General features: G+C 46.8%; 1 protein-coding gene across 7 annotated transcripts in view; it reads right to left on the reverse strand.

Annotated features, from left to right (window-relative positions):
* Positions 1-1,725: 1,725 nt before the first annotated feature.
* CLCN3 (chloride voltage-gated channel 3) overlaps positions 1,726-26,037 on the reverse strand; it is an 85,432-nt gene continuing 61,120 nt past the window's right edge. For 5 of the 7 annotated variants that reach the window (XM_082625083.1, XM_082625079.1, XM_082625082.1 and 2 more), the window contains 9 exons: positions 25,712-25,834; positions 24,350-24,556; positions 22,153-22,233; positions 20,538-21,083; positions 18,156-18,342; positions 15,284-15,682; positions 10,405-10,621; positions 5,966-6,041; positions 1,726-4,463 (listed from right to left, as the gene is read on the reverse strand). In XM_082625083.1, coding sequence (XP_082481209.1) covers positions 4,305-4,463; positions 5,966-6,041; positions 10,405-10,621; positions 15,284-15,682; positions 18,156-18,342; positions 20,538-21,083; positions 22,153-22,233; positions 24,350-24,556; positions 25,712-25,834 — 1,995 coding nt within the window. In that variant the 3' untranslated portion in view covers positions 1,726-4,304. The remainder of the gene's footprint in view (positions 4,464-5,965; positions 6,042-10,404; positions 10,622-15,283; positions 15,683-18,155; positions 18,343-20,537; positions 21,084-22,152; positions 22,234-24,349; positions 24,557-25,711; positions 25,835-26,037) is intronic. The other 2 variants (XM_082625084.1, XM_082625085.1) reach the window with 1 other exon arrangement.

The following is a 26,037-nucleotide window of genomic DNA, read 5'->3' on the forward strand; positions in this document are numbered from 1 at the left end:
CCCCCCCCCGCTCTCAGAACAGTGAGTCTCCCTCAAACATCCCCACTGCTTAAAAGAAGCAAAATCCAACTGAGTAAACCCCGAAGACCTTGCTGGCTGTGTTCAGCGATTCATCCCATCCAGCGAGCAGGAGGGGGTCCGAGGGGCTGTGGAAAACGGGCGGCCCTCCTGGGCCCAAGGGGAGACGGCGCCCTGTTGGGGCTCAGGTGACCTACCTGCGGGGGACAGAGGGGCCCGTGGCGGATGACCTCACTGGTGCTGACCGGGCACCTCCAGGCTGCCGGGGGGCTCGACCTGCCCTTAGCTGAGGGACTGAGCCGCGGTTTGGTGACGTGGGCTTGGTACAGGGCCTCCGTCGGGGCCCGCGGTGTCCTTACACCACCAGGAACAGCAGCTTACTCACAACACAGCACCGTCCATCACACACCGCTCTCCCCAAGGCGGCCCCGGATGCATTCAGCCCCTTCCCGTCTCCGCAGAACTCCCTCCAGTCACACTGCGGCCGCCCGATCCCGCTGAACCTGCCCCGGCCAAAGTCATCGGTGACGTCCGAGGGGCCGACTCGTCCTCACTGACTTCACCTGTCGGCGACCGTGACTCACGCGCCCGGGCGGCCCAGCTCTCCCACGAGGGGCCTCTGCCCCCGGCCTCACGCTGCCCTGGCCGCTCGACCCCACGGTGGCCTTGTCCTGCCCCCGAGGAGGCTCAGGTCAGGCCTGCGTCCCGAACACGGACCTCAGACACACAACCGCCCACCGGACGCCCTCGCCCAACCCAGCCGGTGCTCCGAGCTCCCTGGCCCGAAGCCCGGGAGACCTGACGGCCGGCACCCCGCTCCAGCCCTGCACGTCCCGAGGGTCCGCACGCCCTGCCCCGCCCCGCCCCGCCCCGCCCCGCCCCACGGTCTGGACCCACAGAGCGGCCGGACGCCTGCCCCGCCCACCCTGCTCCTCCTCTCCCGCCCCGCCCCCAGCCCCGCCCCCACCACCTGCCGTCCGCACCTGCCGGGGCTCCCGCCTCGGGACGCGTGCTCAGCGTGGCTCCTCCCCCCGCGGGGAACTGCGTCAGCCTGCCGCCCCCACGGTGCGCTCACGAGTAACCCTGCCCCTCGGACACGACCAGCATCCCCGCCCCCCGTGGCTCGTGCCCCCCCGACCCGAGTCACCGGCCGGGACAGCGCGCGGTCCCCGGGATCGCGTAAACACACGTGCTCGGCAACCACCAGACACGTGTCGGCATCTGACACCCCGCGTGCCGGGAGGCCTGGGGAGCAGGGAGCAGCGCTGAGCACACAGTCGGTGCTCCGGCACGTGCTGAGCAACGACACAAGGCCCACCGGGCGCGTGGGGCCCGGGCTCCTCCCGCCGGACACCTCGGAGGCCTTTCCACAGCGCACCCGTCACCACCTCCTCGCAGGCAGTTCTCAGCAAACCTCCACACTTGTTCTTAAACTCACACGGTGCCGCTGACTCACGCGTCTCCTTTCAGGGGTGTGACAGCAAACTGAGAGCCACCTCTCTGCGGGCCCACAGACGCTGCCGACCCCATCGCTGGCACGTCCACCCGCTGTCACCCCAGCGTCTGTCCCCTGTCGCTCCGGCCCTGTAACGCGAGAGACGCGGGACGACCCTCCCCCAGCTTCGAGGCTGCGCGCCGGGCGCCTCGGCTGCACCACGGCTGTGACCGCGGGGGGCAGTGACAGAGGGAATCAAAGGCCAAACCACACACAGTCATACAGATTTTAATAGAGTTTCTGATTGACTCATCACAGTAACCATTTTTACTGTAATGATATGCAGCTTTACTACATGAGTATAAATAAAAACAGATAAATACAGCTCTAGGCAACATCACAGATTAACAAACTAAGCATTCTTCATGAGCCAAAACTGAAAACAATGCTGAATAAGAAGAGATGCTGACACCCTTGCCCATTCTCATCATACCTTCTCTAAAAGGGTACTCAAATGAGGCGCTCCACCCACATCGGTCAATCTGTTCGCCCATGAGCCAGGCACATGGATCTCATGGTCTCCAGTGTTCCCTCCATTGGCTGAAAAGCAGACACACCCCAACGTACCAAAAGGAAAAGTGGAACAGAGTGACGCAGACAACCACAAGCGCACTGGAGACATGGCCCCCCTCCTCTGTCTCAGCAGGGCGGACACACCGAGAAGAAAATCAGCATCCGCCCGAGATGTCAGTCTCTGAAGCAGGACCTGAAATCGGAAAGGAAACGTGGGAGACAAAATCCACGCCACGTGTGACTTCGTGAGGCCGCGCCTCTCGGGGGCAAATGCACGGATGACAGGTCGAGAGGAGACGCACAGGACCATCATTCAGGAAGGACTGCCCTCCAGACACCAGCAAGAAAGCGTGGAGGCGGCCAAGAGGGGAGGAACGGGGACAAAACACTAACTGCAGGCAGACAGCAAAACTCAGAAGGTCTCGCAAAATTCCTAACATTTTGCTCAGCTCTCAACTGTCACTCTAATCTGGCCTCATGATCTTATAAACCTTCCAGATCGTAAAGATCTTCCGTGATCTCACAGATCTTACAGATATATTAAGAACCAGGAAGTGAAGAACCACTGCTAGAATGTAAAAACAGCTCATTGCCAGTTATGTTTCAGAAAATGTGCCCGTAAAAATTCATTTTTGCCTCTTTTAGGCCAGTGCTTCAAGTAAACTGCCTTTGCCAATAGTGAATTAAGACCATGATTAAGTCAGATATTTCCAAAACCCACAATTCCAAACACATCCCAGTACATTTTCAACTCATCCTGCAAAAAAGTGCAGTGTGGATTCAAAACGTCACTGGACACCTGGACGCGACCTATGCAAAGATTCACAGGTTCTGTTCAGATTAACGTTTTAACTGCCACCTCTGCAATTCTACTGTTTTCATTTCATTTTTTTTAAAGGTTAACAGTATTTAACTTTTGGTTTTAATCTGCAAAATAATATGTAGTGTTTCAGCTTCCAGTTAATGAGTCAAAATGGACAGGTCAGAAGACAACCCAGGGGATGGCAGTGAAAGATCAGAAAAGGTTTCCATACACATCTGATCACAGAGAAATAACCATAACCACATCTTAAACCCTTGTTCCCACTGTAAACTTTGTTCATATCTCCATATTTCTAAGTCTGAATTAGTCTACAAAAATCACATTAAAAAGGTAAAATTACTTAAGTGAGATATTAACTGATCTGTATTTTATAAATTTTAATCCATAAAAATATAAATAAGAACGGTAAATTTTTAAGAAAGAAATATACATTTAGTGCAAGTTATGAATTACATTTCTTCTTCAGTGTCAGCAGTAAAACACCTTGAGGAAAGAAAAGAAAAGAAAAAGACTGATCTAATTTCAAGAAAAAGAAAATTCCAGTGTTTAAACATGCAACTCATACCAGGTGCAGCTAAACAGAATTCTTCCTTCTCGTCACTGTCAAGGAAGCAGCATCTTGTCTCCTTACGCTCAACAGTACGTGTGTATTATAGGAGTTTTAGAAACAGAAAATCTGCATACGACCAGGTCACATTATCCATAAAGTCAGAGAGGGGCGGAAAAAAAAGCAAAAAGAAAACTGTTTATCCTCACAAGTCAAGTTCCCCGTCGTTGGTTCTGAACCACACGGCACCCGAGCGGGAGCTCGTCTCTCCTCCGTGGAGGTCTTCCCGGTGCCACGGCCCCTGTCGGCGCCCACGTGACTGCACCGAGCATCTCGTGGCGGGGCAAACTACAGGGTTAAGGGCACAAGAAACACTCCCTTCTTCTGTGTGAAACCTCAGTACAACCTCAGTACATCTCAATATGAGAAAGGACTGCTTCCAAAGGGCACACCAACTTACAGAGGCTTTGTTAGAGCGCGCGAGAGAGGGGCGGCGGGGAGAGGGAGAAGCTCGTCCGGAATGTAGAAAGGTAGCGCCTTAACTGTACACTTCATGAGTTAAACAGAAAAGTTTTGATTAAAAAAGGGCAAGACCTTGCAGTCTTAGAGATGGCTCGATTCAGAGGGATCCCTCCCGGAACAGGCACGTCTCCGCGGTGCTGGAGAGCAGGCCGGGGGCCGGGGTCAGGCTCGGCCGCCCTCCCCGTGGAGGAAGGCCCAGGCCGCACCCCGGGCTGAGCGCATCCAGCGCAGACAGCAGACCACGTGGCCCCCTCGTGGGACGGGAGATACTCACCGGCCTCCTTCTCTCCCTCCTTTCCCTCCCCAAACAACTCCCCCATTCCACCAGCAGGACTGCAAACCACGTTGCAGCAGCCCGGCTTTTCTATTTCCTTTTCGGAAGGGGGTTAAAGCGCGGCGCTGCTCAGCAGGCGGGCCTCCTCCCCGGCCTCCTCTCCCTCTGACGTCACGGGACTCAGTTGAACATTATGGACGCGGGGTCTTGGTTTGCCGTCTGGGCCATATGACGGAGGATATCTTTTTTTGTGATGATACCAAGGAGGCGTCTGAAAAGGATAAACAGAAGGCTGCCGTTAAAATCAACCGGAAAAGAAGAGAGGAGCTAAATCCACAGCTAAACCCTTTTTGTTGACAGGAGTACAGCAAAGCAAGCAGCCCGAGTCTGTATTTTCTAAAAGCATTTTATCGGTGAAGATAATTAAATACCCAGCACCCATCCTTGGATATAGCGAGTACGACGTCACTAACAGCTCGGTGTCCTTTCCCCGAGACTGAGGATGGGCCCCCCTGAAGCAGAGCCACTCTGAGTAACGTGTGCCAGCGAGAAAGGGACAAAGACGGGAGGATGTAGAACAGAAAAGGACGCTGACCCCACCTGAGAAGGAGGATGTGTTCCCACCGCATCAAGAAAGACGTGTCTGATGACCAAATCCCCTCAGTGTTCTGCTTTTTTTAAAGCCAAAATGAACTAACTTTAAAAAAATAACTTAAGGATTGCCCAGTTGTATGCAGAATCTACATGAAAGCAAATACAATTGCGATAAAATGCATATAAAATGGTCAACACAGAATTTCAATCCCAAACTTCAGAATCCCAAGAATAAATCTCTGAGACAACCCAAATTTCTAGTACAGTCATCAATGTCTTCCTTTTTTGATTTTGGTCAAAAAAGTTCAGATACAGTGCTTTTATGAAAGTCTGAGTTGTTAATGCTTACATTAAAAGATAGGCGAAAACGTCAAGAAGCAGTCCTGAAAGATGATTATAGATGAAGCAGAAAGCAGAGTGGATGGGTAGCTACTTACTATTCTGGTTAGTAGCTTTTTTTAAAAAAGGATGCATGAAACACTTGTGAAGGGTTAGCGCACAACAGGGGCGCCTGGTCGGTGCTGGACTGGGACAGGTCTCACGGAGGGATGGCAACTGCAGGGCAAGACAGTTCCAGGCAGTAACGGCCAAAGCCAGGCCACTTATCGGATGATTCAAAATCATCTCCAGTCATGACCCCACTGGGACAGAGAGCCAGTCAGAACCACCGCACATGGCTCTCAAAGCTGCTGACAGCGTTCTAGAAACAGCCTGCGAAGGGCACCGGGGCCCACGCCCCAGGGCTCTGCAGGTACGGCAGAGAACGGAGGCCCATGACAACCACGTCTGAGCCAGAGTCCCCACAAGACGGCCAAAGACCAGGGAACAAGACAGAGACGGGGCGGGGCTGGGGGACACTGTAAGCAGAGCGGCTGTCCTCGAGGGCACGTATTTGCCGCAAGAACGTCCAAGAGGGTCCGCTCGTCCACCGACCAACTGCCTACAGCCCCAAATCCAAGGAAAGACCCTGACGGGAGGTGGGACCCACTGGCCCTCCCTACGGTGGGGCCTGGACACGCCCCCAGCCTCGCGGACAGACTGCGGGCGTGTGGGGGCGGGAGGGTCACGGCCCCCAGGTTCCCGCCTCGGCCCCGGCGGTCTGGCGGCGTGTGCCCGGGTGCACGGTCACGTCACAGCGCGCCCCCCACCCCCGGGTCTGGGGAGCAGCTGCGTGATCACCAGGGGCTCGGCGCGCCGCGTCAGCTCCTCCAGATGCTCTACCATGTTCTTCTTGGTGATGATCCCCAAGACGGTCCTGCAACAGACCACGTGATGCTAATGACTGCGGGAGAACTGAGGCGGGAGGGGCTTCCAATCATAGTGATAGAGAATGCGAGAAAAAATTAAAACATGAACCATAAGAACGCTTTCATGAGCTTTAGGAAAACAAACACAAAAATGATCTGAAATCCCAGGTCCCACTGCACGAATTGTACTGACTTTCCAAAGTGACATGATCCTATTTGAAACACTGGTGGGTGGTTATCCTTTTTAAATTAAAAATCAAAAGCTCACAATGACGATGACTACAAAAAAGTACAAAGAAACAGCATCCATCACAGCTACGAAACTCTGAAATGGAGCTTCATTTTCTGCATTCTTCCCACAGAGGAGAGTGTTTCTCTCATTTCTGAAATGTCGCCCGCGGCCCTCCTCACTGGGCCCACCCCGCCGGGGAAAAGGCAGAGGCGGCTCAGGCTCCTCAGGCTCTGGCCTCCAAGCCTCTTGCCCGTCAAGAGACTTAAGAAACCCCGTCACTATTACTTGGAATTAAAATGAAAGAAAACGCACACTAAATAAAGCTGACTAATACACGAGCTCCCTGATTTTCAGGACCTGCCACATTCTGCTTCTTAAAATAAGTTTAATAAAAATGATTTTTTGATTTTATACATTTTTCTCTAAATAATGATTATTTCTCGGTTAATATCATTATTATAACATCAAGCAAGATGATGAACAAATTCTCATGAGGGTACTTGAAAATAATTCAACTGCTTTTTAATCATTAAAACAAAATTCTGGTAACTGGCTTTATAATGGAAGTGAATGACTTCAACTACAATGTATGGCAATACAGACGGTGAATGTCAAGAACCCTAAAAAGCTTTCATCTTTGAATTCTGAAAGCCCATTCAGCGTGCCCTTCAGGGTGACTGGATGTCCCTGTGATCCAGTTGAGTCAGCTCTGTATGGCACTGCCTCAGACCATCCTGACTTCCCGAAGAAGTCACAGGGGACCTCGTTCAGTCAAAGGCTCTGGTCCCCCACCGATGTCAGTTATAAAGCTGTCCCTGGGGGATGCTCGGGGCGGGGCGGCAAACAGGGAGGGTAGGGAATGGGAAAGGCAGAAACAGGTTCTTTGCTAATGTTTTCTCATTATGTTTTAAAATAACATACTTTGGGCTTCCTTGGTGGCGCAGTGGTTGAGAGTCCGCCTGCCAATGCAGGGGACACGAGTTCGTGCCCCGGTCCAGGAAGATCCCACATGCCGCGGAGCGGCTGGGCCCGTGAGCCATGGCCGCTGAGCCTGAGCGTCCGGAGCCTGTGCTCCGCAACGGGAGAGGCCACAGCAGTGAGAGGCCCGCGTACCGCGAAAAAATAAAATAAATAAATAACGTACTTTTCCTTAAGAACAAAGACAAACTAACTGAACAGTTCTCAGAGCATGGGAGCCAGTTTCCCTCCAAAAAGCTCAAAAAATGCACTACATAAAATAAACACTAACTCAATAGATGTTCTTCTCTGACAAAATGTTTGAGGTAAAACAGACAAAAACCATCTATTCACTTGCATTTATAGCTGGAATCAAGAAATGTGAGCATCCTGACAATTCAGGAAAAGAATCGCAGTTTAGTTCTTACTCATTCTTTTCCACCCAGTTACATGCAATGATTAATTTCAGTTAATATGTTAGTAACGTCTGCCAAACCGCAAGGTACACAGTGAGGACAGTCACGAATTTATTAAAGATACAATGGCAAATTTATAGACTTCTAAAGTAATCTTCGTATTTACCAAGTAACAGCCCTAAAAAGGAGGAAATACACGTATTTCCTCTCTTTAGTTACTGGAGAAAAGAGATTTGATAGTAATAAGGGCAAATTCAGTGCTGCTTTATTACTTTCAGAAGTGCAAGGAAAATCAATGCAAAATGGGATTCACGTAGGAAACAATTTTCTATTCCCTGGGGCGGGGGGGTGGGGGGGCGAACACTGACCTGAGAGTGAACAGGGCGTGACCCAGCATCTTCCCCAAGTATCAATACTGGTTTCCAAGAAACACCAGTCCCAGGAGTTCCTCTGCGCCCGTTTTCCTCCCCTAAAGGGTGCACGTTTGGAAAACCACGTTTGCTGTTCACCCCCCTCTGAGAAGCTCCACAGTAAAGAACCTCCACTGTATTTAATCCAACCCTTTACAAACGCATATGGTCACGGACCTCTTTTTTGAGCCATTCTAGTTAACATCCTGCTGGTTCCACCAAGACTAAAAGATTTTGAGAAATTCTGCTAATCAGAATACACAACGTGGGGAACCTTCAACGCTGACCGACACCCGCCTAGTCTCACTTTCTCCCTGCATCTCAGAGTCTAGGCTCCTCAGGTCTTCTTCCCCCCAAATAAACAGTTATTTTCCACCTCAAAGGGCCCAGCATGAACTGTAACATGTTGACCATTAGACTCTCCACTGAAATGCAGAAGAGATGAGCTCTCTTCTTTTATCTACCAGTCTATTTTCCTTGAAGGACATAAGTAAGGAAAATATAATCAAGGCCAATAAACATGAAAAGCCACCCCCCCTCCCACGCTTTCTTACAAACAGGCCGGATCAGGTAAGATCTTCCTCAGCTGTCCCCCGCCTCCCCCCTTCACTCCTCTCCAGCGTCCGTGCTGCTGAGAACCTGAACTCCGTCAGCAGAGTGCACGACGGGCATGAACCCACACAGCCTGTGACGTGCTCCACCGGGACTGCAGAAGGACATCCACACTTGTTAAGACACAGGAGGACAAGCCACGCCAGGCACAGAGAGCAGCACAGAGCAGGTCAACGTTCAATAAGCCAACTCACTCCACCAGGCTTCCAAGCGAGCCATTCAATACTAAAAGGACCCCAAACCTCCATGAAAAGGTACTCCATTTAGCGTGTACTTATTAAGCTTTTTAAACAATGAAGTCTGGCACCATTACTCTTTAAATCAAACATTAAACAGAAGAAAGTAGTTATTTCACAACATACACCTCTTCTCCCATCAGCATCTGTGGCATTTGATCGTCGGACTCCCTGCCCTTGATCAAGAGCTGCAACCCTCCAATGACTTATTTCCTCTTACCTAGACTTAATCTTAACTGGTTGGCACAGTGGAAACACCAATCATGGATCGAGTTCTCTAGCTTTCTGCTTCTGTTCCTAACCTATAATACAGGCTAATATACTGTCCAAGAAAATAGCAGTTTAAGGAATCACAAAGAAAGAAGACAGACTCTATCGGTCAATCTCCACGTAAAGCAGCAAGAGGCTGGGCTTCCGAGCTGGAAGGCTACCTGACCCAAGCTACGCCGTGCTGATCACGTGCCTGGACACATCTCCCCAGCCTCGACGACCACCTCTGTGCAGGGGGCCGGAGAGGTAAATGAGAAACTCGAGGGAGGTGTCCCATCGGGAGGTGTTCACTTTCCCTCCTTTCTCTACAGAGGGGTCGTGTGTTTTGTCCCTACGGGACTGTTTGTTAAACCGCTGGGTCCTGTAAGTGTGCGGTGTTTCCAGGAGCCTCACGCGGCGCAGGGGAATCATCCCGCCTACACACAGTCCAGCCTTGCTGTCATCCGCCTGCAGGTAAAACACTGTGCCTGAGGATTCCAAGTAGGAAGAGCCACACAGTAGGGATCAAGGGGCCCGGAGAGAAAGGGCAGGAGGCAGATGCCAGCCCAGGAGCAGGGGAGGGACGCCGGGCTGAGGCCCGTGCGCCGGGGCGGGCCCGCAGTGCGTCTCCACGCTGCCTGACACCCGCCAGGCCATGCCTCCCCACACTCCTACCGTGGGCAAACACGTGCAAAGTTTACGTGCAAAGGGCAGAGAAATCAATTTATACATTTTAAGTGCACTGGTGTTCATCTGCCAGCTCCTTATTCAAAAGATTTGTGGATGGAGACCACGGAAAAGCAGAAACAAAGCGTCTGCAAAAGGTTTTCATCTAATTCACAAACCTCGTTTAATTATATATGCTTTCCCTCATTACGCGATAAATCAAAGAGTAAACAGCAAAACATTTAGAAAGCTATTACTGTACTGGAGATGAATACTCTAACCATGGAACACTTACAAAAAGAGAACAGGGCGCCGCGGTGCTCCAGGCCGCGGGCTCCGCCGCCCTCTAAGAGGGGAAAGGCCCCCGGCCGGGCCCCGCCCAGCCCACACCAGGACGCCCCGGCTCCCTGCAGCTGCGAAGTGCCCCTGACAAATGTCACTTCCTGTTTTGGCAAAGACCTGGCAGTTGACACTCTGCTCGCCGTTGGTAAGTGGGACTCCGAGGACCCCCCTCCTCCCGGGAGGGTGATGGGGCTGCCCGGGCCCCCCAGAGCGTCCCGCAGGCTGGCGGCGGCCCGGCCGAGCACACTCACCCGTTGTGCGTGACCAGGCACTGCCGCAGGCCCAGCTTCCGGAAGATGTCCACCACGATCTCCATGGGCGTGTGGTCCGTGACCGTGAATGGGCTCATGTCAAGGATGCTGCGGAGCTTCAGTGGCCGGGGGCTCTCTGCTGGGAGGGACGGGGTGTGCTGTGCGAAGCACACGCGGGAACTGCCCACTATCCCTTCCTGTTTTTTTCTGGCACTCTCTGAAGAGACAGAGAAGACCAAAAATTAAAAAGCGGTAGGTTTTCTTTGGTTTGTTTTGTTTTCAGGACAACCTGCTTATTCAGAGATTTAAAACAATAAGTAAACGTATCCTTTCGTTCCCCTCTTTCTTTTCCCATCTTCCTAACCAAGAGAAAAAAAACGAATGAAAAGCCATTTAGCAATTTCTTAAGTTACACAGAATTAGAATCCACGAATAACAAATCATCTTCATGCAGATAAAATGCGTGTGCTATACTTCTATCATGGTATAATTTTCTTTGCTGTGGCCTAACTTTGGGGGACAAGGAAGCATATTGGGAATACGGGCTTTTAAAGGTACACAAGTAACGACATTACCACCGACTGCAGGAACGCACCCCCGAGCGGCCTGCCTGGGCCGCGGGCCACTCCTCCTGCCGTGGAAGCGGGAGAATCGCATCCTTGCCCGGACCGTGCTGTCTGTCCTACCCCTGTGAGCCAGCTAGTTCTTCCTCTTTTCTGATGTTCAAGCTTAATTTTCCAGGTGTGTCATGAGGTGGGCTGAAAGTACAGTTCCACACGTAACGGACGCCGACCGACTTCCGAGGTTTATCTGCACAGGCTCCGTTCGTTCCCGCTCTCCGGGGCTCCGCCTCAAGTGCTCCTGTCCTGTGCCTACTTCCTCCCCGCCACCTCTCAAACTGTGAGACAACAGCTGGCCAAGACGCAGAAAACGGCAGAGCAGGGGCAGAGGCCGTGGGGAGGAGAGGATTCCCACGAGAGGGAGAGAATACACAAGCGAAGTGAGAGAGCTCACACTCCTCGTTAGTATGAATCCAAAGCTGTGCGTACAAATATCGTATCTGTCATACTGAACATATTCTGAACGTGAGTTTTGCCACAGAAATACGTAAGCCAAAATAACAAGCATCAGCCCTACACGAGCAGTGAGCCCAGCTCATACACACACACCGCGACGCCTTCTCCTCCTCCCGTCCAGCAAGGCCCTGCTTCACTGTGCGGTCACGGTCAGTGCCGTTCTAGCGCTGGGGCTCCCTAAAGCACCTCAGAAGCACGAGAAGGGCACAGAGGAGAAGAAAGCCCATCAGCAACGGACATAAATGACTTCTGGAAAATGCTCGTGAAGCTGCTTTTGGCCCGTAGAAGCATCAGGCTAGGGGCTTGTGAATGGAGGAACGGAGGTGCTGTTAGCTTGTATGACAGTTGCTCTGTGAAACCTGGTGGTGGCAGATCCCAAAAACACCCCCAGGGATCTACAGCTCTTTCACTTGTATTAATTTTAGAAACCAAAAAAGTCTCTATACTCATAAAATGGTGCTTCAACTACCTGAGCAGGTACAAAGCTAATTTTAACTCCCACAAAGAGATAAACAAAAGGCTGGTCCACGTACTGCAGTTCGGATTATTGAGTAAACACTGTTTCACAGTCTAAGGCAGATAATAATACTGCCATGGGAAAAACCTTCAGCAGATCCTCTCTCCCAGGTGCACAAGCTAAACCTTTACTCTGAACAGAAGCTCCCGAGGGAGCAGGAGAAAAGTACGAGGGGAGCAGCCTAACTGTCACCGTGCCATGTACCTTTCTAATCGTGTTCAACACGTCGGCGGTATTCGAGTTCTCACGCATTAAGAATCTCCCTGTAAAGCTCACAGCTCCTAGCACGTAATCAGAAAGGAGCAAGTACACTTTTATACCTTAAGGTGGAAAATAGGAAAGATGATGCAATTCACACTATAAATGTAGTATTAAATATATGCTTCATTTTAAACAAATCTATAAAAAAGCATTCAGCCTCACTTTTACATCTGGACAAAAAAATGCAGGAGAAATGTCTCTCCATTTGGACTAAACTTTAACACAGTAAACTGTCATCTACTCCTGGTGAGAGTCCATGGCAGAACCACGACTTCATGCAATCTGGAAATACCTTACAAAATTGCAAATGCACTACCCTCTGGTCCAGCGATTCCATTTCTAGTATTTCCCTACATCTGCATAGGCAAAACGTCAAGTACACAAGGTTATCAGATATGTGAGGCGGCAATTTTTATCATAGCAAGGCTGAAAACATCTTAAATGTCCATCAGCGGGAAGCGGATTTTAAAAAATCATGACGTATCCCACAGTACATCCACTCAGTGGAGTACTGTGTAGCTGTTAAAAATAAAATGATTTGGAAAGATGTACAAGAAAACATTGCTTAGTGAAAAAAACAAGACACAGAACAGCACGTATTGGGTAGCATGTTATGACTTGTTTTTAAAAAAGGAGAAAACGTATACACTTACTTACACAGGCAGAGAATGATACCTACAGAAAACGTAAGAAGCCAAGGGGACAGCTGCCTACGGAGCTAAACTGGTGATTACGAGGTCGTGGGTGAGAGACTTTTCACTATATACCTTTTTTTCTTTCTCTGTATGGCAATTCATCACTATAAACTTTTAATCTTCTCAAATTTGAACTATGTGAATGTACTATCTACATACAAACTAAAAAAAAGGGACTTCCCTGGTGGCGCAGTGGTTAAGAACCCACCTGCCAATGCAGGGGACACGGGTTCGAGCCCTGGTCCGGGAAGATCCCACATGCCGCGGAGCAACTAAGCCCGTGCGCCACAAACACTGAGCCTGTGCTCTAGAGCCCGCGAGCCACAACTACTGAGCCGCGTGCCACAACTATGGAGCCCGCACGCCCTAGAGCCCATGCTCCACAACAAGAGAAGCCACTGCAATGAGAAGCCCGCGCGCTGCAACCAAGAGTAGCCCCCGCTCACCACAACTAGAGAAAGCCCACGCGCAGCAACATAAATAAAACACAGCCAAAAATAAAATTAAATTAAAAAAAAGAAACTAAAAAAAAAATTTTAACGATATAACATAAAATTTAATGCCGAGTTTATAAATAAATTTGGAGAAAACTGCTCTTTTAAAATCTTGAGTTTTCTACCCCCAGACAGTATATAGTTCACAACTTATTCAAGCATTCCTTTAGGTCCTTTGATAAACTATTTTATATAAATATCTATAAACTATTATATACAAAACTCTAGTATACAGGTCTATTTCTCCCATTCAAAAACTAAAACTTTACCAAAATATATGTTGGCAAATATTTAAGGTATGTTAAAAAAAATCATGCTGTGACTAACCCTTCTGATGACATGAGTTGCTATTTCACACATCTAAAGTACCCCTATTCCCTTAAACTGACATTATCTGCTGGTCCCCAATGGTCTATTTCTCAAGACAGTAATAAAATCAACTTTTAAAAATCTGTCCACAGAATCAATGGGAATATAAATAATTCTTAACTTTACCACTTTATCTTTTAAAAACCTGGGCTTATTTTCCTTTAAATTTCTACATAAATTCCAAAATTCTGACCCTTTTCTTTTTTGCTTACTATTACAACGTAGTGAACAGCGAAACTTTCTCTGACTGTAGGTCGGCCGTGGTGACGGCTCAGAGGCTGAAACACTTGAACGCGGCCACGTCTAACACACACTCTGACCACTCGGACAACTACCAGTCTATTAGCTCAAGGGAATGCTAGGCTTTGAGCAAGTCTCCCAAAGCTGCAGCCTTTCCTTAGCTGAACTGGATATTCTGCATAGGCTCTTTTCTTTCTTTCCTCTTTTTGCTTGAATAGCTCTTGTAAACTGAGAGCTTCCAGTTTGCCTTGAGATATGCTGCCCATCTACACCATCTAGCCTTCCCTCCTCAAATGGCTCAAGAACTGAAATATTTTACAACCCTTTGGCCACAGAGGTTAAGTTGGAGGGAGGTGACTGGCTTACAGGAATGACCTTTGGGGACAGGCTGAACGCTCTACATTTTCAGCTCCGAGTCCTCTACTGAACACCAGGAGTGGCTGGACGAAAATACCCTCTATCACAGGGGTCCCCAACCCCTGGGCCACGGACCAGTACCGGTGCGCGGCCTGTTAGCAACCAAGCCGCACGGCAGGAGGTGAGCGGCGGGCGGATGAGCAAATGAAGCTTCATCGGCCGCTCCCCATCACTCGCACCACCGCCTGAGCCATCCCCCATCCCTACCCACCCACCCAGTCCGTGGAAAAACTGTCTGCTGTGAAACCAGTCCCTGATGCCAAAAAGGCTGGGGACCGCTGCTTTAAACTATATATTACAAGTTAATACTGTAAATCTACATCCAAAAATTGAAAAAGCAAAACCCTACGGATCTGACATGAGACAGACCAAAGATGATGGAATTTTCAGCAACCTGCATTCAAATAAGCCAACTTTATTAACTACAAGAAGGTATTAGCTGTATGCCTCGGCAGTTACTAAGGCCTTATATTACATGCTATTATGAATACTGTCAACAAGACTTATCTGAGTGAGAAAAGAAAGAGCCGGACTCCAGTCCCTGATAACAATGCCAAGTCAAAAGATAAAACAGTATCTAGCTGGAAAGCATCCCACGGAAAAGGGTAAATTCCCTTCCTAAAGCACCTAAGATATTACGAGACTTAAAATACACCACTTGTCCCCACGAACCCAACCAATTAAATTTTATAGCTTTCCTTTCTTTCAGAAATCTATTACATATTTATATTCGTCCACCTAGGTATCTAGATACCAACAGACAGAGCCGTAGATAGACGTATATGTGTGTGTAGTTCTTTAAAAGGGTACCTATTGCAATTGTCAGGTCTCTTCTGAGGGCAAATCCCACTAATCTCTGAGACTCTTTGGACATTATGACAGGAAAGCCGTTGTAGCTGGTCTCGTTAATCATGTTTTCTATGTCATCCACGGTCATGTTGTCCTGGGTCAGGACGGCCAGGGGAGGGTCACTCCTCCGAGGTCTCATGACGTCGGCAGCCAGGGTGGTATGAGTGAATTCTTCTTTTGCATCCAAGAAAGGGTATCCGTTTAGCCGGATGTGAGCTTCATAAATGCCTTCCCGCCCAAAGGCATCTCCAACCCATTTACTGGTCATTACTGCGGCCATCAGGGGAACAATATACTCCAAGCCTCCAGTGAGCTCAAAAACAATGACCACCAGGGACACAGTCATCCTTGTCACACCACCTGAAAAAAATAAGACCACAGGTCAGCAAGGGCAGGGTCCTCACCAATCCACGGTGGGAGAATTTCTGCACTAGGCAGGCGGACACAAATTATAAACGGAACTTAGTGCAAAGGATCATCGCTATTTTAATAAGATCTAGAGAAAACAATCTTCTTTGTTCATAACACAGAAGACTATTATCATAACATTTTAAAACTGGTTTACTTCAGATAAAAAAAGCACAGCTGACCGACTAATACAGTTTGCCATTTTGGTTTAGTGCTATCACAAAGATGTAATTCCACCGCTATAAAAGCTTACAATTAATCCTTAAAGAACTTGGTGAAGCACATCATAGCTAACTTGTTTACTACCAATTTACAAATTAAACTCGTGGGTAGAATATTAAATTAATACATTTCTCCCCTCTAAATCTCTTCAAAATGAATAAAACACTCTGACGCCTTGCGGTTTCTGTTAACAGTGTAATGCCCCCGCTTAGAAAACTCACCTGAACTATTCCAGGTACCTACCAGATCACCACTGTGAACCCTGCTCCCTGCTGAGGCCTCCCTGACCCAGGCCCCTCCACCCACGCTGTGTCTGTCCCGTGTCTCTGGCTATCCACACCTTATCTTCCGGCTATGCTGGTCTCATTTCCAACTGGGAAGACTCTGGGGGACCCACTGTCGCAGAAACCACCACACACTCAAAGCCAAACCCCTCTCCTTCCCCAGAGAGCTCCCATCCCGGCCCCCAACTCCAGGACCAGATAACACATTCCTCCTGACAACCCAGTGGCCACTCCCGGTTCATCCCTTTACTCTATCCCAACATCTAGACTCTCACCTAGTCCCAGCTGATGTGCTCTGCAAACATCTATCTAGGGGCCCCTTTCTCAGTATTCTCTCTATTACCCACCTAGTCACACCCTCAAGTCTCAGCTCCTGAATTTGAATACTGTTTCATCTAACCTCCCGTTACCTTCCACCCACTTTATAAGCCATGTCCCCAGGTTAATCTTCCCTAAGTGCTACTTTCACCATGTTGCTCCTTTGCTCAAAAACCTACCAAGGCTTGTCAGTTGATACTGTGTGAAGCTAAACCTCTTCCTTTTTGTTTTTTAACCTAAAAATAGAAGGGAGAAAGAACCTACTATATGTTAGGTATCTACACTATGCCAGGGATGCCCTAGGTGGTTTACAAAGGCTTTTATTTTTTTAACCAAGCACGTATTTTACCAGGCACTGTGCTAACAGCTTTATATGCATTTTATTTTACATAATCCTCAAAAACAACTGTAGGAAATAAGTAGTTATTATTTCCATTTTAAAGATAAGAAAGATAAAAATCAAGCAGTAAAGGAATTTTCCCAAAATCATCCCACTAAAAATGGCAAAGCCATAACCCTGCCACGGATCTGACCAATTCCAAATAGAAATTCATCCTGACATAAGTCACTGCCTCCTTCTCACCAATCCACCTTTCTTTCCCAAAGTGCCCAAAATGCACTCTCTACTTCAACACTGCCGGGTTCTCCAAAGCCCCCCGCGTGCCGAGTTCACCCGTCCCGACCCGCTGTCTGCACATCACTCTCCTCTTCAACAAACGTGGCTCCTTCAAGCCCTGCTCCTCTTCCAGAGCCCCTGCCACCACCCGCCCTCTGGACGCCCGCAGGGCCCATGACGATGCTCCTGCACTGGAGCCTTGTCCCCCACCCGCGTCTCGTGAGGGGAGGGCCCACGCTCACACTTCGCTCTGTACCGCCCACCGCACCCGCGACGCTCAGCACCAAGTGGATGCCTGCTTGCTGCTCTGCAGAAAACGATTATTCCCAACACTTTCCTTTAATATTACACTTTAGAAGATCAATAACTACACAATTCCGGCTCACTGAACAAAACTGAGTCAAAATACCAGTTGTAATTAAATATTATAACCAAAGTTTAGTTGACATTTTAAATATAAAATAAAATAATGATTTTTCATGTCCAAGAGGACAAGAAATAGACTCTTAAGAATGTAATGCAGACATTTTGCTTTTCTTTGCCTTAGAACACTAGTTAGCTTTTTCCTTCGGCTGTAAATGCATCTTAAATGGAGGCAGCCTTGCAAAGGACCTTTTACTAAGGCTGACGGGGAGCCTCTGCAGAGGCGGAGTAAAGGTACCCCGAAGCTCTGCTCAGTGTTAACCCAGGAACCACGCTAGAAGGGCTGCAGGTAAGCCAAGCACCCCGACAACGAAAAAACAAACACCTCCTTGGCCAGGATTCAAATCAAGCCTCTGTTGTAGTGAGATGTTTTCTGCCTTACAGCATCACGCGATATTAAAAAGATGTTACCTGCTCCTACGGTTTTGCATGAACAAGTGTGCAGGGGCTGCCGAGATGAAAACCAGTGCCGCACAGGCCACACGCCTCGCCGTGCCCTCCTCCCCCACCCCGCTCCTCTCTCAGCCACAGACACGCGCGCGCACGCGCAGGGCCCCGTTACCTAAGCACGCGGCCGCGCCGACCATGGCGTAAAGGCCAGGGGTGATGCAGTCGGCCCCGACCTCACACCACTCCTTGAAGATGAACCAGTCGTGGTGATAGTAGGCCAGCTGCTCCACTGCAATGCCCACGATGCGGCCGGCGATCGCGCCGATGGCCATGCTGGGGATGAACAAGCCGGAAGGGACCTGCAACGGGGCAAGAGCTCGGTGAGGCACGTCCTCTGCACGCCTGCTCCAGACCGACGGTCTAAGCCTCGAGGCACAACGCAAAATCCTGGTGCAAAGGGAACTACAGCAAACCCTTGTTGTAACTGTCAGGGCAATAATCCCACCAGCTCAGTTACAAAGTAACAACCCACACTCCCCAGCCCAAAGAGAAGGTGACCCAAGGGTTATTTCTCCTTTAGCTCAGGGGTCTCTTCATGCCGGTCCCTTACATACACACACACATGAAATGATTAAAAGGCACACAGTTTTCTTGATTCAATTTAGTGAGGAAACCAGGAACAGTACAGACCAACTATTTAACCAATATTAAAAGACCAACAAATCCAACCTGCCAGGCACGAAACGAGCCCAGCACAGAGCAATACGTGTTGACGACTGTGTCAGGTCATGAAAAGAATATGCACCTAGAAGGGATCAAAACAAACATTTCACTCTCCCACCAGGTAGGCCCTCGGCCAGAGTGGAGGGCAACGTGGGCCTTGGCGGCCTGCCCGCTGCCTCTGGCTTCCGCGGGAGAAGCTGGATTTACAGAGCAAACTCCCTGCAGAAGGGGGGCTTTAGTGGCTCTTCTAACTTGATTCACTATGAAAAAAGGGGAAACTTCACGGCTTTTCTATGCCTTAACCCTTATGCCCAGCGGACTAAGGCAGAGCACAACAGAAGAGAGAGAGTGTGGTTCAAAGGCTGCTGCCGCTGCAGTCTGCTGAGCTGCAGCTGTCCTCCCGTGGCTCACGGTGGTGTGTCACTAGTGAATGGTAGCAGCTGCGTCAGCCACAGGGGCCGGCCTTTAAAGAACAAGGGTCCGAAGGACAGACATCGGATTCCCACACACATCACTGACGATCGTAAGAATTATATCTCTGGCAAATCACTAACTGATGAATGTTATTTCTCACTTTCATAAATTCAAAAGAAGCGATGTCCCGGGGCACAAGGCCTAGCTGCCTGAAACCCCTGGTGGAAAGGCCTGGTGCCCCCAGGCCTAGTGACTGAGCTCTGAGCCCACAGGGCCCTCTCCAGCCAACATCCCACAGCATACAGGAGGGAGAGCAAGGGCTCCCCACAAACACCCACACCCGAATTCCTGGGAATCGGTCCGCCGCAGGGCTGTTTAATCAGCTGACCTGAAAACAGGAGATTACCCCGATGATGTGGCTGGGCCTGAAGTAATCACAAAGGCTTTTCAAAGGTGAAAGAAGGCTTTAGAAGAGTTCCTGTCAGAATGCTGAGATAAAGCAAAGACTTGACCAGCCATGGCTCTGAGGATGAAGGACGGGGCCAGGAACCAAGGCACGTGGAGGCTGGAAAAGGCAAGAAGACGGACTCTCCCCCAGAACCTCCGTGAATCCCTGTTTGCACCTTCACAATTGGCCCAGGGAGACCCAATTTGGATTTCTGATGTCCAGAACTGTAATAAATGTATGTGGTTTTGTGGTAATTTGTCACAGCAGCAACAGGAAGCTACTAAAAATGGTTTTAAAACATGATGATGAATTCTCTGACACCCCTTCCCACTCTGAGGTAGAAGTGTGCGTCCCCTCCCTGAACCCGGGGCCTCTGTGACCGCACAGAGGAACAGAACTCAACAGGAGGTGTGCTGCAGGACATCCTTGGCTGGGTTAGAAATGGTCCTCTTGGAACCATGCTCTGGGGACCCTGAACTGCCACCATGTGAGGAATCTACCCACCCTGAGGCCACCAACAGGGAAAAACCAGAGACAGCGCAGGAGCCCAGCTGTCTGAACCTGCGCAGCCCAGGTACCTGACACACGAATGGCTCTGAGATGCCTGACACACGAATGGCTATGAAATGACCCGCCGAGCCGTGTCTTGATGACAACCGTGGAACTGACCACGAACACGATATGCCCAGCTGAGACCTTCCCATCTTACTGACCCAACAACAAGAGCACAGTAAGCGGTTCTCTTAAGCTGCTGGGTTTGGGGTAAGTTGTTAACCCAGCAAGAGATACCATGTTCAACAATATATCCTAAAAAATTCTTTTCATTACTAAAACTTGAACCCAAAAGATAACTTTTTCAGCCTACATTTATGAAGCAACCATCTTTAGATAAAACTTTCATTTCTCGTTCCACATACAAGTTCTGAACACGCCAAGACTACTTACGTATCACCTCACAGGCGCACCTACCTTGATACCAAAAGTAAACACTGTCATTATGATTTTAAAGATGAGTGCCAAGCATAACTGCCATATAGCTGAATATACGCCAAGGCCTGCCGGACGATCAGGAATGTCATCAACGATTTTACTGGCGTTCATGTCATTTCTGTAGTCACAGAGAGAAGAGGATTCCAGGGGGCCGCAGTCTGTAAAAAGCTCTTTAATCAGTTCGCTGGTGTTGAGCCTCGTGTAGGGATTAGGGAAGGCTGCCACAGCAGTGATGGCTGCGACAATGATGACCTCGAGAACAGGGTACTTTCCAAACTTGGTGGATTTGCGTCGGCGACACCAGGCGATATTCGCCCTAATGAAAAAGGCTCCCCATAGCCCTCCAAATACCCCGAGGAGAATAAAAGGAAACAGTTCAAAAAGGTACCATGGTGTATGATACTCCACATAAAAAAGGACCAGACGGCTATTACCAAATGGATTGATGGATCTCAAAACAAATGCAGCCACTAAAGCAGCAAAAAATGATCTCCATAAAGTTTTTAGAGGAAAATAATAGCTAACCTAAAAAAAAAGGAAAAGAAAAATTAATGCTATAATTTTATAAGATAGTTCTGATATGTTATAACTTGAACAGTAAATGTCAACACTCTAAATTTTGCTGCAGCTAGAGTTTACATATAATGGATTTTACCGTGGTAAGAAAAATACCACTATTTAGTAACTTTGGCTATCACATCATTACTAATTCACTGTATCAACTGATTATAAATGTCTAATAATTATTTAAAATACCGAGCATCGTGTTATTTTTAAAATGAGCTTCATGCCAATTCAATCATGGTAGTTAAGAATAAATGTACCACCACCAACTCCTGTTAGTTCATAAAGAAGTATTTAATTTCCCTCTTAGATATTAAAGCAAAAAGAAAACATAAACAACTGGGGGAGAAAAGTAAATTTTAAACATTTCTAAGTCACATTTTTGTGTAGATGTGTAAAAACTCTTAAGCACCAGTGAGAACACAAAAACAAAATATTCCACTGAAGCGACTAGAATTATTTCCTTAAACATCAATAACTGCCACAGAAATAATCGCACAAGAAAAACTTAAAAAGATGACTTAGAAACTGATTAAAAATCTTTAAATAAAAACAAGGCTATAATTTAGCCAATAAGGATTGTTTCCAATATTTTCTATTTGTGCTTACTCTTAATTATGTTCAACAAAGTTACATTTTAAATAATCACTAACATTTTATACATGAATAATATTTTTTAAAGACGTTTCTCAATAAACAACGTATATATTACTTTTCATGACTTTTTAATGTAAGAAAGTGAAAAATAACTATGAAAATAAATTTGAAAACTTAGAAGCGAAGTCTGTATCTATTACACTAGCTATAAAACTGAAAAGTTCTTTTTTCTCAATAAAGAACATATATATTACTTTTCATGACTTTTTAATGTAAGGAAGAGTGAAAAATAACTATGAAAATAAATTTGAAAACTTAAAAGCGAAGTCTGTATCTATTACACTAGCTATAAAACTGAAAGGTGTGCCAAAATACATGTGTAATGGTAATTATGCATAATTTTAATTGCTGGTGGTGGTTGTTTTTAACCTACCTCTTCCAGGCTGAAAAGAACTCCTCCGATTGGTGCACCAAAAGCTACAGAAACACCCGCAGCTGAGGCAGCTGACAGCACCTACAAAGAGGATGTGGGTTATTTCGCATGTTCTTATCAACTCAAATATACCAAACACAAATTCTTCATGTTACTCAAATTTTCGAAATGCCCTTCTGAATTTAACTCACATGTCTCCCTCTCTCCAAGCAAAGGCAAGTATTTCTTCTAAAAAGATCTTCTTCTCTTCTGCTTTAATTGAAAGGTCACTCTTATATTCAATATTCAGTCAAAAAAAACATTTGTGTGAGATATACCAATGTAATAAGCAGGATGTAAAAAAAAGGCAATGACCACAGACAACCTTCGAGATGTGTGCTTGAGGACACCAGTGGAGAGACCAGTGGAGAGAGCTGTTTGTTTGTCTTTAAACAGGATATATTATTTCTTCAGATTTTGGAGCTCACTGTTGCATCATTAATAATTACTCTAGCCCACATCCTAGTGAAATGTCCAGGGAACTTAAAACCTATCGAGCTCCCTACAGGTTCAGTTCCCTAAGTCCTCTGAAGAGACCGCTACTGCTCGCATGGGAGCCTCAGGTGAGGGTACAAACCATGGCCACCCGAGGGCGCACGCCCAGCACAGGTCACAGCGAGGAAGAAACAGCACTCACGGTCCTCCCTCCAGTCCCCAGGTGGCCACCAAATGCTGCCCACCTCCCACCAGGGCGAACGAAGCCAAACACACATATCAAGTCACTGGGCATCTACTGGTAATCAAGTACTTTTCTAAGTCTTTATTCCTTTTACTACTTTACTCCAGTAAATAAATATCTGAGGCTACCAAAGCATTTCCTCAGATGGTGAATTCTGACATCTCTGAAAGAGAAATTTGAAATAATAAATTGTAAGTGTTAAGAGCATGAACTCCATAGTCAGGCTCCACAGTCAGTAGTTGGTAAATTAAAAGTGAACAAACACTTGTTTTAATTAAATTGTACCCAGCTTTAGAAGGCAGACTGCTTATTTGCGGGGAGGAGGGAAAGCAAATCTAACTTACTATTTTGTTTTTTTTTTCCACCAACAGGATTGCAGACAACAGACTTAACTGAATTCTCTGATTCTACGTTTAATATAATAGAAGTTTACAATCAAGCTAGCACCCACATACCTAAAAGTCACAGATGTTTTCATCTGTTTCATAAATATCTAAGAATCACTTAATTTAAACTCATCAAGGAAGCGGTCAGGGAAGAAGGCCAAAATACGAAGCCTAAATGCTTTCAACTAACCTGCGAACTCTAGTCATTTACGCGCCAAGGTGTCAGAATCAAGTTAATGTCAAAAACATTACTAATCTTCACAGTGTGCACATTAAAATCTGGGTGAATTTAATTTCTATCATGTTTTCTAATAAATTAATTTTTGTACTTTTAATGAATAAATAAAAATTAAAATCTTACCCCACAAATGTCAAGGTACAATAGCAAGTAAAGGAACTGCACTGGGTAGACAAATGCAGTTGAGACTGGGGAAACAGGAAGGGACTGGGCTCCCAAAGTCTAGAGCTAATAAGAAGGTCCCAGGAGCCCACTTTTCTTCTAGAAAATATCCACAGCAACCTAGAAACATCAGGGGAACTCTATGATATATCAAGTTTAAAGGTCTCCTAGAAGACCTCAGGCAAGAGGAAGTCCTGTTTCCCCTTAACGTGAATCTCTGATGTAACCTCAGGAGGTTAAAGACCCTTCGAGCTTCCCTAAGGTGCCAGAGAGCTCTCTGAGATGACACACCTCTCCCACTGGGCATCAGACACCTCCTCCAGAGGAACACAGCTGGTGAGATGGCCCACCCCAGGAGAAACACTGATCCGGATAAACAGGAGTAAAAACAGTGTTATATTTGGGAAACACTTCAGAGGAGGAGAGGTGTCAGGCAAAGCAAAAAAACCAAATGCAAATCTTTGTGAAATTCAGCTGAAACCAATGGACACCAGGCCACCTAAACCTCCCTGAAATACAGGAGTGAGCCGCACTGGGGATGGACTCCAGATATTGGAGATCATTCAGAACACATTAAAATTGTAATCTGAATACAGAATGTATCCAATGTGATCCTTACACGAGGAAATTCTTCACCGATTAAGTCTATGAAACAGATGTTCGTCTGTCAAATAAACAACAGAAGACGCTTACCTCTCTTTTCTTAGCTTCATTTGTGCTGTACTTCGGAAAGAGGTAGGAAAAGATATTTCCACAGCAACAGGCAACGTGTACCAAGGGCCCTTCTTTACCTAAACTCAAACCTGATGCCACAGCCAGTACTAATGTGATGGTTTTAATCATTAAAGTCCATTTTCCCAAGTAGCCTCTGATGATGAATCCACTCAAAATAGTTTTAATCTACAAAGGAAAGATCAAGGCAGCTTAATTTTCTTCAAGAAACATGAGACCTTAACTAATAGATCACTCTCTTGTTTTACTCACCCTGCAAACTTTGGTGGACAATGGAAAGATGCACAATTCATTTTCTGAAACCTTGAACTATTATGCTCTATATGATAAATCTGTAATGTATTCTAATTCTCTTCCCCAGCAAGGATAGAAGACAACCCTATCTCATGAACAAAACTAAAATACCAGGCCATGTTAAGGGGCTACAGACTTCAATGCAAGGGGTATAATTACATAACCAGCAAATGGTAAATTGGGATATTTCTGTTACAGACATATAATACAGTTAGATACATTTCAGACATTCTGTGTCAGAAATAAAGATATTTTGCCTTTAAAGATATTGTGCCTTCTCAGAGTACTGTAATAATGTGTAATATTTTCCTATATATTAAGGATGAGTGACAACTGCTAAATACTACACAGCATTGCTCCTTATCAAAGATATTCTTAATTAACACAGCTTTAAAATCACTAAAATTGTTTTTAAAAGCAATGCACTAGAAAAAGCTAGTAACTTATTTAAGACAGAAAAATAAAAAGGGAAAAGAAATAAGTTCACATCATGTTCAATCCTAAGTATATTCTTCTTTAAGTCATTGTTGATAAAAAATAAAATCCAAAAGTTTGTACTATGGACCCACTATGATCAAATATTTATTTTGAAGTACAAAAGGGTTATAAATGTTATCTGCCAAATTCAAGGATTATTAACTTATCTAATTAAAAGATAGTTATAAAAAGAAAATGAACGTAATCAAATCCAGTTCATATGAGCAAAACATCAACTAAGTCACCAAAGAACTTTAGGCTGCAAGATACTTTCCAGGTTCTTGGTGTCAGCTGAGTGCTGATATTCGTTTAGTCATGTGCGAAATTAGTGGTGAGGAAAAAAAAATCAACCTCCACAACAAACAATGAAATGAGTACAGGGAAGAATGTCTTTCAACGATGTGTACTATCAGCTGACATTTAAAATATTTTCTTTTTCATATTACAGACAAACCACTTCCCCAGAAAAACCACTACGTTTCCCCCCTACAGGCAAAAAGATACGTGTCACAACTGCAACATGCTGATGACACTAAACACTGCATGGCTTACCTCTGGAATCCCAGAGCCACAGGCATATGGAGCAAACACCTTCACCAGGGAAACGGCAAGAAAGGCGAAACTCAAGGCCCAGAAGATGTACATTATGTAGTTCATGATGTACGAACCAGGACCCTAAGAAACAAACAGTTCAATAGCATGAACTTAATTTACGGGCACCACTAATTCAAGTGCTTGCCACCTAAGCCGCTTGGGTAAAACCTGTAGAAGGCTCCTGGTTTACTGCCACAATAATAAAAGCTTTACATGAACAAAATATTTAAGTAGAGTCTAAAAACGTATTTGTATACGTACCAAGGAGACCATCTATTTAATAT

This window comes from Mesoplodon mirus, assembly GCF_964341445.2.
Source record: "Mesoplodon mirus genome assembly, chromosome: 1".
NCBI lineage: Eukaryota > Metazoa > Chordata > Mammalia > Artiodactyla > Ziphiidae > Mesoplodon > Mesoplodon mirus.